At 38.3% G+C, this 13,596-nt stretch overlaps 1 protein-coding gene across 6 annotated transcripts in view; it reads right to left on the bottom strand.

Moving 5' to 3' along the window:
* The window catches only part of GREB1L (GREB1 like retinoic acid receptor coactivator), a 125,213-nt gene that overhangs the window by 24,281 nt on the left and 87,336 nt on the right, over positions 1-13,596 (bottom strand). For all 6 annotated transcript variants that reach the window (XM_033080560.2, XM_033080551.2, XM_033080581.2 and 3 more), the window contains 7 exons: positions 11,987-12,124; positions 10,019-10,204; positions 4,900-5,226; positions 3,908-4,036; positions 3,169-3,303; positions 1,128-1,325; positions 196-376 (listed from right to left, as the gene is read on the bottom strand). In XM_033080560.2, the coding sequence (XP_032936451.1) occupies positions 196-376; positions 1,128-1,325; positions 3,169-3,303; positions 3,908-4,036; positions 4,900-5,226; positions 10,019-10,204; positions 11,987-12,124 (1,294 nt within the window). The remainder of the gene's footprint in view (positions 1-195; positions 377-1,127; positions 1,326-3,168; positions 3,304-3,907; positions 4,037-4,899; positions 5,227-10,018; positions 10,205-11,986; positions 12,125-13,596) is intronic.

The raw sequence follows: 13,596 nt of genomic DNA, 5'->3' as shown, positions 1-13,596 counted from the left end.
TACCTTCATCTAAACCAGAATTACGAAACAAATATCATGGGCAACCAAAAGAGATTCTTTCTGATTATAAGGCACAAAATGCGTTAAAAATGCCTAGAGGAAGCAACGGCTGCCTAAGATGGTAAGTCTTTTGAAAAGCCAAACAGAAAGATGCTGGGAGAGGATGGTTTTCCTGCAGCAGACTGAAGCAGCTACCTTGTTAAATCCACGTGGGCATTGTCATGAACCAGCACAAAGAGTGTGTAGGGGTTCTGCTTCACTCGCCTCATGAAAACTTCAAATTTTGTTTGAAGCTCATTGTCCAGCCGAACCACGTATTTCTCAGCCCTCTGATAAGCTGTTCCATTGTCTTCTAGGCCCAAGTCCACAAGCACACCTGTCAAAAAGAAGAATACAACAAAAATCTTTTGCTCTGAGTGCATCCAAAAATGAAGGGTCAACAGGAAGTTGCCACTTGTCCACCAAACCACTGGAAAGTCTCAGTAATCCCAACGGGATTTCTCTCACAATGAAGGCCAAAAATGTGCTCCTTGGTTTCTGGATTTCCTCCAAAAAGTGCCTGAAGACCTTCCAAAAACTTCTAACATTATCAAAAAACGAGATGAAAAAATCAGGCCTCCACAAAGATTTCCAAAGCAGCACTCAGTTGGCTATACTCCATGATCCTAGGCCAAACTTGACTACATTAAGCTAATAATATTGTTTGAGTCACAAAAAGTTACCCTGACCTTTCCCTTGCAAATATCATTAATTTATATAAAATTAATTCTATATCATATATCATATGTCATACCTTTCATGCTCTGCTTCAATGTTTGTGTCAATACTAGTCTTTATAAAGATATATCGCAGTCATATTCACAAGTCAGGCATGGTGCAATGGACATGACTTTGAATGTAATTTTAATTAAAGAAGTAGGAACAAACTACTCTGAAATGTGGGTCAATTAGGTATTTTCCAGGGTCTTAGTGATTTTTTAATTTTTTTTTTTTAAAGTAAAATAAAACACAAAGTATGAGTACGAAAGATATATTAGAGCAACTTGCTTTTCCCCTTATACCAGTAATGATGTGTTAACATCACACACTGGAGTTTATCAACCTGCTTCCCCTCCCCTCCCTTTTACCTGATTGTCGAATCCGTTGAAGGGTCTGCTGCACCAGGACTTCGGAACGGGGCACGATAACGATGAAATCCACCTTGCTGAAGTGGCCCAGATCCAGGCTCTGATTGCCACTGTCTGCTATAGCACAAACCTGGGACAAGAGCTTTCTGGCAACTGTGAGCTGTGGCTGGTAAATTTGGAAGGTATCAACATCCAAATCTAGAGTGTGTTTGTTTGAAAAAGAAAACAAAACACAACAAGAAACATGTTTACTTTCCCACCCCCCCAGCAAAACATGATCCACCAAACAGCCTACCCACTATTATCAGGGAAAAAAAAAACAAAACAAAAAAAATCACTCACCAGAATAAATCTCAACACTCTGGAGAGTTTGGTCCAAATCAGAAATGCCAACTTTCTTTCTTTGATCAAAATGTGGTAACATATCAGATGACCTCAAGATCAGCACTCTCCATTTTTTTAAAATGCCCTAAGTGTTTTAAGGATTTCTAACAGTGTGACCCAAAGAAACCTCAATGCCAACACAGTGAAATGCATTCTGTTAAATGAACCAACACAAACATAATATGTATGCACATAACAGATATATATAAACATGTGCATGTGTACCTATAATAAAAGGCGCAGAGAGAGAGGTAGAAAGCTCTAATGTCCTCCTGAAACTCAGATTTTTTTGGACTTAATAAATATCAATATTACACTAAATGTAGAGAACTGAGAAACTGATCAGAGCACTCATGTTTCTTCAAAATAAAAAGCATGTTCCATTTCAGTATTTCCATTAGGTAAATTCAATGTCCATGTTTCATTAACTGAGTATTTTCCACTTGCAGATTACCAGATTAAATCCTATAATGATATTACAGGTTTTGTTTTTGCCACTTCCTCCACAGGAACATGTTTTCTTGTGTGTGTGAGCATATGTGCTTATCGCTTATCTCCTGCTCAAATATGCCTTATTTCAGCGGATGTGCTATGGAAGAAATGTACTTCTCTCTGCCTAGGAGATTTACTTCTTTATCTTTTTCTATTCAGGCAGTTTCTCAATAGCTTCAACCACTGTACAGCCATATGTTAAAGACACAATGAACACAGAACAATGGTTTGAGAAAATACAAAGGTTTACAAACAACTACACAGTAAGAAAAAAAAATTTCCAGAATCTGAAGATCACTCTCCCTTGAAATTAATCCTCTGAGGAAGCTAGTACTTTTGAGGGTGCCAGAACTAAGTGCCTGGCAGTCCTTCTAGTTGGATCTCCTGATCCATAGGGAGACAATAAACCATTTTGCTTTCATTCAGATTTAACACCAAATAGGTGAATATAAGTTACTGGAGGTTGAATTTGCTTTGATATTAGACCTGAAAGAATCTCAGTGTTCACAACAGCTCAGTGTATCTTTTGCCATTATTGTGATATGAAAAGGAAAGTATGTTCAGAACTCTGAACAGCTAAATAATTCTGAAAATTAGCAATTTTAGACAGGAAATCCTAGGTTACCTTTTGGACTTATGCATCTTATCACGTTACGCTGAATAAGACACATCTCCGATCAACAAATTACACATCACACTTGCCTAGCACTTTCAGTCCAAGATCTTAAAACACATTCCCTAAAGGTTTAAGCCTCAGAGCATAAGTCTCTCATGCATATTACCAGGCAGGAGGACACCTGAGGAGATCAGGAGAACACAATTCCCCTCTGCCTTAAACTCAAGGTTACATTCCTTTTCTCCATCCAAAAAGATGAGATGAATCCACTCTGTCAGTGTTACAAAGGAACATCTTCTCTACTCTGCCTGATGCCTAACAGAAGATAACATGTTTTAGCTTAGAGAATATAAAAACATCAGGGGAAAAAATTTGCTGAAGGATATTAGAAAGATTTTCCATCTGAGCAACTGCTGTATTGCTACATTTAGCTGGCAGTATCAGTATTTTAAGGTTGGCACACTGCAAGCATGCCCTCAGATTCTCCTGAGTGTATGCATTTTGACGTTTAACAAGCTACTCACTTATTTGGCAAGTAAAAAAAATTACCTGGTTCTTGTGTAGAAACCATGGCAATTGCCTCCTGAGATGACACACACTCACTAACATCTCCATTAAAAGGAATGATGACACTTTCCCCTCGCTGCTGTAGCATCTTCTCCAGCAGCTTGTCCAAATCATCACCTAGATCAGAATGAGCAACACCAAATTATCTGGAAACCTTTTCAGAGAAGCAACATTGAACATTACACACACCCAGGTTCTCACACAGCTGGTGTCAAATCTGCATTCGGGCAAGGGACTGGGGATACAGGGAAGACAGGGAGGGAGAATGCTTTTTTATCTACTGATTTACCAATTGGATTAGTTAGAAAAAAACCCAAACAAAAAAACCCACAATTGTATAATTTCAGGTCTGTGGCTTTGCAGCTACTGGTGACATCTGATGATTACAAAGAAATACACACTATAAGAAAGCCTTTAAAAACTTGCTGAATGTGCAAACCAGAAAACACTTGTGCACTTATGGGTACATTACATGCCCTGTCACTACATTCAACAGCTGAGACAGTGTTCAAAATGTTTTGTCAGAAGGTTATGAACTGCCACCACCCAGGTGAAGAAGACAAGCACTCTTTTACACACAAGGAGCAGAGGAGAACAGAATGTCTCTCAATGGAGAGAGCAGAGATGTATCCATGTGCACTTTAACTGCTGAACTGGAGACACACCAACCCTAAAGACAAGACTGCCTCAGCTAGAACTTCCCTTTCTTAGAATCACTCACCTAAAGATGTATTTTTGAAATGTGATGCCAGGAAACTAACTTTCCCTGTGATGAGCTCATAACTGATCTCTTTTAAAAATTCACTGGTGGTGAGCATGCTCTCTGCAAGTGCCCGAGATTGATACTGACCTGGAGAAGAGAGGGGAAAAGAGTGAGGGCAAACCTTAACACAGTTTACTGTCAACACAACCTTTTCATCCTAGAAGTCTGGGGCACTCTGATCTTCAGTCATGGATCTCCACTGCCTTTACCAGTACACTGGGAGCACAGTCACAAGTCCACTTCACTAGTGACTGGAGAATTAGTTAATATAACTAATTTTAGGAAGCTCTTTGCTATTGCACATCATTGTGCATACTTGTATGACAAATTATATTCAAAATAAGTATTTGTACCTTAGATTAAAAGGAGGATTCTGGATAAATATGAAAAAAGTAATTATCCCTAGTGTGGGGGGAAAAAAGGTTAAAAAATTGGCGAAAAAAAGAAAAGTGATTTATCTGCCTACAAAGCAAAGATGACTAGTCAAAGTTCATTTCTGTCCAGACATACTCATTCACACACAAACAGCACAGCCAGTCATCAGTGCAGAATGTAAGGGATAAAAATAAGGATAAAAAGGACAAAAAACACATTCTGTTTTAAGCAGTCTGCAGAAGACTCTGCCATGTAAAATACTGCAGCTGTTGCATGAAACAAAGTCAAACCAACTTCTTTGCCACCGGGACACTTCAAGGTATTTTCTAAGGCAATCACACAAACAATAAAGTCTCAGGCCTCTCAAGAAGTAGTAATGACTAGCACAAAGATATTTTTCTATATCCTCATGGACCTCAGTACTCCAAGCCTTGCTGAAGATACAGTAAACTGTGACATTGCAATGCAACAATACAAAGGAGAATAAAAAGAACAAAGGGATTTAGAAACCAGATCAATAACTCAAGAAAATTAATTTGGCATTGCCATTTGAAGCAGTCTGCAAATATACTCACCTAGAACCACTACACAGAATTCATTTCCTCTAATCTTTGATGCACAAATGGCAACTACATAATCTGGTAGCTTTTGCTGATGTTTCATTTCATTGAGAGACCTCAAGGTCTCCGAGATGCCCTCTGCCAGGGAATTCTGGGTGACAACCACATGCACGAGATCCCGAGACACACTAGCGATTAACCTGGCAAGCCAAGGGAGTTGACCTGGTGACACAGAGATACACTGTGCACTCATTTGCAAGGATCTCTCTCTCAGAGTGAACTCCTGCATAGCTTTCAACATGATCTGCTCAAATTCTTCCCTCAGGGGTATCTGGTCAGGACCTACAGTGAAAACAAACAAACAGAAGAACAGTGTCTCATATAAAAATGTTATTGAACCAGGAGCAATTACATGTCTGTCTTGATCTGACATGCTCCTTCACCACATTTTTTTATTTTTGGTTTTTTATTTTAGAAGCCTTTCTTTTCTACCATCACATTTTTTTTCCCCCCCTCCTACAAACAATGAGGTTCCACCTCACTCCTAGCTTCAGCAACTGGTGGGACAAACAAGGGAGTGGGAAAATATGTGCCTTGTGCCTGGAAGAGAAGGATTAAGCATGCAGCCATATGTTTTTGCAGCAGAGAACCAAAATGCTTATCCTTATAGCCTAATCCCAGCCATGTAGCCTGACAAAGCCTGTGAAGTGCTCCTTGCTTTGCCTTTTCTCATCATGCATATTAATCAAATAAGCATAGATCCAAACAAAAACGTTTAACCTCTTCCTTAGCCAAACTAAATTAATTTAGCAAATCTGCAAGCATCTAACATAAAGAAGAATGTGCACCCTTAGATCTACATTCTCCAGTCTCTGTCAACTGTACTGTCAACTTGAACAGGAAAACAGAAATATAAGCCATCCTATCTTGGCATCAGTCCTCTGACTGAACTTCAGTTCAGCTAGCTTGGTCTCATTGTCAAAGATATTCAGGAACAGTTAAAAACATTCATGAACACAGAGTAAAAAGTAACTATTGCTTATATTGCCAAGATCTTGTATCAGTGCCAAAGGAGGCAGCTTCACACTTCAGCAGCTTTCTTTTCTATGACAAAACGGTGGGGGGCTTAAATACCAGAGATATGTGAAACACTGCGTTTGGTTTTGTTTTCTTTCAGGCCAGGAAACAGAAAGCTGTGGGTAAATAATCCACAGCACAGAATCTGTAAAAACAGCCACCTGTTGTCATTTTTGCCTTTTTGAGAAGTAACACATGGAAGGTGCCACCACCGAATTACCATAGGATGGTAAGATTATAAACTTGTAAGTGCAAGGCTGTTTTCATTTTTGATGCAAACTGAGAAATTCTGATGAATCAAATTTAACTCAGTATGGGCATAATTCTCTCTTTTAGAGTTCTTTTTTGGAAATGTATTTTCTTTCACCTCCTAAGAAAGCATCTCACATTCTAGGTCATTGAAGACCTCAAAGTTAAAAAAAAAAACAACCTAGATGTGTATCAGTAGAGAAGAATGTTCCTCTGCAGAAATAAAGTTTACCTGAAATATATCAACCCCTGAAAATGATGCTACCCACTAACAGAAATAAAAGCAAACTTTTGCTGATTGATGAAGGCCATTTAAGAGACAGCCTCTAAATACAAGGGTTATCATCATGAATCCAAGAAGATTAAAAATAATGGTACAAATGGAAAAGTGGATTCTCAGTATGACAATACACAGAATTTTACTCAGATTACTCACAAGAAAGTATGGCAGTCTTTCTCCACAATGGTCCAGAAAAATAATGGAACTAATATCAGATGGGTTGTTAGACAAAATGACACTGATTTTGATTGTGAAGTTTCCTAAAAAAAAACCCTGTCGATGCTAAAAGGGAATATATTACAAGCTTCTCTACAGAAATGAGCATGATCCTCTTGATTTCAAAAACAAAACTGTCAAATAATATAAAAAATATTAATATCTGAGCTACATCCAGTTTGTGTCCAGTCCAAGTGGTGTTCCCCAGGGCTCAGTGTTTGGGCCAGTCTCTTTAGTAGCTATATTGATGACATGGACAAGGAGATTGAGTGAGACTGGCTCAGTTGGTTAGAACACAGTGCTAATAATGGCAAGCCTGTAGGTTCAAACTCCACATGGGCCATTCCCATAAGAGTTGGACTCGATGATCCTTATAGGTCCCTTTCAACTTGGAATATTCAGTATGAAAATATGCTGTATGAAAGCACCCTCAGGCAGTTTGCAGGCGACAGAGGGCAGGAAGGCTCTGCAGAGGGATCTGGACAGGCTGGATCAATGGGCTGAGGACAATGGTTTGAAGCTCAACAAAACAAAGTGCCATGTCCTGCCCTTGGGTCACAACAACTCCCAGCAGAGCAACAGGCTTGGGAAGAGTGGTTGGAAAGCTGCCTGCTGGAAAAGCACCTGGGGGTGTTGGCTGATGGCTGGCTGAACGTGAACCAGCACATGCCCAGGTGGCTTGCACCAGAAATATTGTGACCAGCAGGATCAGAGCAGGATTGTCTCCCTGTACTGGGCACTGGTGGGGCCACACTTCCAGTACTGTGTCCAGTTCTGGGTCTCTCAGTTCAGGAAGGTCATTGAGGGGCTGGAGTGTGTCCAGAAAAGTCCAACAGAGCTGGGAAGCACAATTTCTGTGGGAAATGGGAACTGGAACTCTGAACAGGTGGTATAACAAAGGGTCCAGAAATTTTTTCAACCAGAACAGAGACCACCTTAGCACTGCATAGGCTGAGATTGTGTTTGTAGAAGTGGCAGTGCAATAGTAAAAAGCTGACAATTGCAGATGATGGAATGTAACCCATACTGCAAATATGGGCATCCTGATGTATAAAAACAATACTTGAGAATACTTCACTATGAATGTTGCCAAAGATAACAAATGTGAAATCTGAGTAAGTCCCGGAGGTAGACTAAAAAAGAAAAAAAAACCACCACTAAAACCAAACACACTTCTTTATCTTTTTTTACTTACTCCTTTACCACAGTCACTGAAATTTGTTTATAGCAATGCTATGGGTCACAACCACAGGTTTAACTATGTATAGTCTTCATAGAAGGTTTAAAGCATCAGAAATGCATTTTTTTTAAACTTTGACTTGTAATACCATCATGAGTTGCTCAGATGATTTCTGAAAACACAACAGCATAATCCTACTATTAATGTTGTCATAATTTTACAAGAAAACTGATAGGAATTCTCAGCTATTTCCTTTTCTTCTTTCCCCGCAAAAAGGAGCACTTCCATAGATAATGTTCTTATCATCTGTGATCGCAGTCCTCTGCAAATATATTTTATACAAATAGTGAGATCTGAAAAAAATTAGGCAAGACTGTCTTTCGTGCTTTTGCCTGTTTTTAATCTTTGCCTTTATCTTACTCTTTTGCAATATACTCTGTAGAAAAGAAAAACATTTTAGTCCTACTTTCTCAATTAAAAATTAAAAAGGTTTACATGTATAAATTGTTAATTTATATGTGTATTTGTCTCTTCTTGTAAAAAACTTTTGAATCTGGCTTTCCTCCAATCATCTCTAATCTGCTTTGATTTAACAACATGGGACAAAGGCTACAGATCACTGCAGCTGTCACAATTCCAACAGTTTTAAGTTTACAGCAATATTCAAACCAGCAACATGTTTTGATCCCCTCCTCTACAGAATGTTTTTACTTTTCTCCTCATTAGGCTCTTTCATCTTACAGTACTGGCACACGTCTCCACATAAGGTCAAATAGGAAACTATTCAGCTTTGCACAGCTAGGAACAAAAGCCAAACTAAACACCTGCCAATAAGAGAACTGCTTTATGCTGAAATCACAGTGCTCCACAGTTCTGCTACAGAAGCTTTGCATGAAGCCTCCTCTAGTTTGCCACAAGTACAGACTTGCTATGTGCATCTAAAGTTAGACTTGCTCAAGGAGTGTGATTCACTGACTCACAGGTTTCAACAAATAGTTTATTTTTAATTGGAAATGCTGCTATCAGCTGGCTACAAATTTTCACACAATCCAGAATTGTGTGAAGCAGCTGGTTTTAACACACACACTCTACAAAAGATGAAAACCTCAAATAACAAATTTAAGCCCACTGAAAGAAGGTAACAGAAAAACATCCTGTAAAAAAAATTAGAAACCCTTTGTCAGTTCTAACATGGCATCCAATGGACGAGTGAGGCAGAGAATGATAAACAAAGCTAACAGGTCACACAGAGAGTATTACAACATGGAAAATGGTTTCCTTCCTGCCTCTTACAGAACTGCAGCAAAGTGTAAGCACTCATGGGTGAAACCTGCATGGAGCATGTTTGCACCCCAAACTCTAAGGTTATCAGCAGTTGTGCTGCTGCTTTTGGAACACCTGCATTTTTCATACCATTATGAAATGCACAGATGCACTGTGCTCTTCATGAAAGTAACTCCACACTCCTCCATCACAAGTGGCATCTTTTCAAATACAAAAGTTAGGGTGAGACTGCCGTGGAAGTTTCTCAACACTATCCTGCATTTTTAACTTCTAAAACCTTGCTGTTACCACTGCTCTTTTAATTCTAAGGTAGGGAAAATGACTGGACCTGCAAGAAGAGAAAAATAATGTGGCTTCCTGGCTTGCTCTAAAACTTTCAAAAAGTCCATTTCAAAAACATTTACGAGAATGATATATTCACTTGCCTTAGTCTGAATAACAAATGTGGTTTTCATGTAAACAGTGCTGTCACCAAAACAATGACAACCATCACACATCTGCCAGCATTTGTCACAAAACTGAATAAAACAGACCGAGTGTCCTTAGAAAGGGCTGTGATAACTGATGGTTTGATACCCTAAGCAAATGAGTTATCTGCATTGCAAATCCATTCCACAAAGGTGACCTGGTCAATCCCCATATGGAGAGCAGAAGCAGCATCAGCCTTTAAATTCACTTCATTTCTTCCGTTTCAGGAGCAAAGTGGCAGTCACACACTAGATGGAGCCACTTGTCTCTTCCAGCCACAAAAGCAGCCAGAAAACTGGCCCTAAAAGGGATATAAAGAAGGCATGAAGAAAAAAAGGACAGTCTCAAATAAAACCAAGTGTTTATGACAAATTGCTTACCTAGTTGGACAAGATACTGAATAGTTAAAAGTATCATGTTCTCCACACTTAGCAGTTGACTACTGGACAAACCCAAGAGATCCAAATCCTTGTTTTCCAGCTGTGGAATCTTGTAGCAGTTCACCAGCAAGGGACTTACAACAATATCACCAACATTTCCATAGAAATAAGGTAAAGTGCCATAGCCTATGATAAAAGAAACAAAACCCCCCCAGAAATTCACAAAATTGCCATTACATGAAATCTTGCGCAATGATACATTTCCAAACTTCTTCTTAAAGCTATCTGGCAAAATACATTGCATTAATGATTGTGCTTGGCATTATAATAGCTTAAAAAGTAAATTCTAGGCCAGGGATCCTCTGCTGTGTTTTACAACAAGTGATCACACACATTTGCAAGAACTAACATTAGCATGATATCCAGCAGGATAATAACTATTGTTATCCAAATATAGATGAGAATATTATCTGTCTGGGTCTTACCCTGACCTTTAAATAGAGATTCTCTATAATATAGTGTACAAAGAAGAAAAATCAATGAAAGCAAAAGTACATTGATCTTAACATTATAAAAGCAGCATAAGTCACATTAGCATTGATTCAGCTACTGTGGTATTGCGGTGATTGATTTCACTTTTTTGCCACCTTCCCATTCTGTTTTTATAAATAGGTAAAATAAACATCGATGGCTAAACATGCTATTCTGCAAGGTAAAGCACACGAACGCAGGCTAACTCCTCTTTTCCTTCAGAATGTTTTTCATTTCAAAAGAAGCATTTCCACAGAGATTTTGCCAAATCCATCCTTTTGGGTACATCTGGTTCTGTACTATTAATAGGACGCTGTTTCTCAGGGCCACTAACATTTAGCCTAACTGAGGACTTAATGGCAGCTCTCCAAGAGCCTAAGGGCTGCATTCAATTTGCACTTAAGCTGATGGCTGTAGCCACCCTCATCTTTAATAAGGAAGTGTTTCTCTGAAAACCATTAGAGCACCACGCTAGAGCTTTATAATCGGCTTCCAGGAAAACAACTCTAAGCAAAACAAACCAGAAGCGTAACCCTATCCTTTACAGATTTACTGGTGTAGATGGTCCTGTTAATTCTCTGGGAACTGTGTCTATTAAAATTATCTGTGCAAGTGAGGACTTGGAGAACTTCTCCATTCCTTCAGGAATGGTAAATTATTCCGCTGACTGTATTGATAGACATGTTCTGTTGACACTGAAGCTACTTTATATGACCATCTGTACTATACTGGACCCAAAAGAAATTTAGAATGGAAAAAAAGAATTACTCATCAAAATTTTGGCAGCACTTTGGCAGCACCCATTTTTTATTATATACTATGCTCAAATAGCTCAGGTTGAAAGGCATATTCAGATTAAAAGTCATACTCTTAAAGCAATGTCTTTCTAAGGGTTAACAAAGTACTTTATACAGCTAAAGGATTTTAAAAGCCTGAAGCCTGATCTGTTATCTCAATTGCTTACAAGAACTATGGACTATAAATGACAAAAAGTTAGTATGATTTACTTCTATTTAGTCAGTGCAAATCAATTTTCTGGTTCTCATGTAGAATTCTGGGACTTCAAGATCTGAACTATAAATGCTGCAGGAAATATCTGCTTAGTTTATAAGTTGTTTATACCGGAAAGCTATTTTCATTACTTGGAAATATTTCTCTTCCTGGGTTTTACAAAAATCTTATTTGCATAAAATTTAGATTTTGCCAGTGGTTCTGCATAAATTTGACCTAGTAGTGACCTGTTTGCAAATCAGGTTCTCCAGAAATTGCCTGACTCTCATTTTAAAATATTGAGCAACTAAAGGAAACTATCTGTGACAAAGCAACTTTGTATTCTACTGAATGCCAGAACCAACAAAAAGAAATAAAACCCCATTTCTCCTGGGGAGCATGTATTAGTACAAAATGCATCATTTGATTCTCCAGTGCAAGACTTACCTATCAGAATCACTGGTCTGACTCCCGAGTTATTCAGCAGGTTTTCAGGAACTATTACAGTCTCCCCTGCTGGGATGGGTTGAGGCTGTAAAATTCCAGTTAACATGGATTGAGGAACTGGGACTGACAAAAGAGGCTCTATAAAATAAAGAAAAGAGAGACTTCCATTACTAAAAGGCTCATACTGTGATTTGGCCTTATGAACAAATAAGAAAAAAATTATTGCAAATCACTAACTGTAATAAAATTCAAAAGGTCTCTGCATTTCCTGCTATAGTTTAAAGTAATTTAAATGAAGAGCCTATACCCTCCTGTAGCCCTGCCCCTAAAATAAAACTTTTTCTGACCACTGTATTGTTGGTGAGAATGAGAGAGCAAAACACAAGTTTGAATATGCATCTTTAAACAAAGCCAAGTACTAAGCCAAAAGGCCACCCCCAATACCACCGCTCAATACCAGGGAAGAAACTGCTTCAACTTCTGACCTAGAATATATGTAGATAAGAAAAATAAAAGCAGGTCAAAATCTCAAAGCTATCCTTAGATAGTTGCTACAAGAATAAAAATCAGGCTTTACTCAGGGAAGAGCAACAGCAGTTTTCGTAAGTAAAGGAAACCAAGTGCAAGAATTTTGTAATCTGTAATCAGGTTTCAGAGTAAGGCCTGCTTCACAAGTTTCTTAGGCTTCATTTGGTGGTTTGAAACCACTTTTTCAAACCATGCCATCAACAGAAAAAAAACATCAAAGGCAGGATGAATGAATGCATATGTTTTACCAGGGAAAACTTTATCCAACAGAAAAAAGTACTACTAAAGACTCATAGGAAATGGAGTACACAACAGAGGTAGCGGATTAGTGGAGACAAACTCAACAAAAAGAGGAGATTGCCTTATATCACATCTCTTCAGCATGTTTCTGAAGATAGAAACCGACAAAAGCTGCAATTTCAGGTGTTCAGATAAGCAGGCCAGCCCTACCATGTAACCCTACCTCCCATGATGAATACCTCTAAAATAATTCCAAAATATCTTAAAATCAAGTCCTCAAGAGCAGAGTTAAAAATGCATTGTGCATGTTGATGAATGGCTTTTTTCATTCCCTTGATGGTTATTCTCTCACTATATAGAGACAAGAATAAATAACTCTTTATTCCCCTTTAGAAAATATGCTCAATCTCACAACTGAAAAGTACTCAAATAGAGAACAGTTTTATTAACAGTTATGAATAAAGCAGTATCTATATGGATATTGATGAGTACTCATAAGTAATTCTATTTCATGTCATGATATTAAACTCCTACAGTTTTTCCATGCACAAATAACATTTGGTCTCACTTTCTGCTTTTAACTGAAGATGACCTAGTGGGTATCAGTGATCTTTGTCAGGCCAAAATTATATAAAGCTGTTTTTCCCATGCAGAAATGGAGTGTACAGTTTCTGTAGCATACCACACCAGACTGAGACACAACAGTCAAGGTGAAGGTTAATGAAAAATCCTTGGAATATATTCATATATCCAAACCTTCACAATTTTAGAACAACTGAGTTACAGTTGGGGGACTATGAATTTCTTTTATCTTTATATTTTTAATAATATTATTTACCTCT

Source organism: Catharus ustulatus, chromosome 1 (assembly GCF_009819885.2).
Source record: "Catharus ustulatus isolate bCatUst1 chromosome 1, bCatUst1.pri.v2, whole genome shotgun sequence".
NCBI lineage: Eukaryota > Metazoa > Chordata > Aves > Passeriformes > Turdidae > Catharus > Catharus ustulatus.
This window is presented reverse-complemented; position numbering and strand designations above follow the sequence as displayed.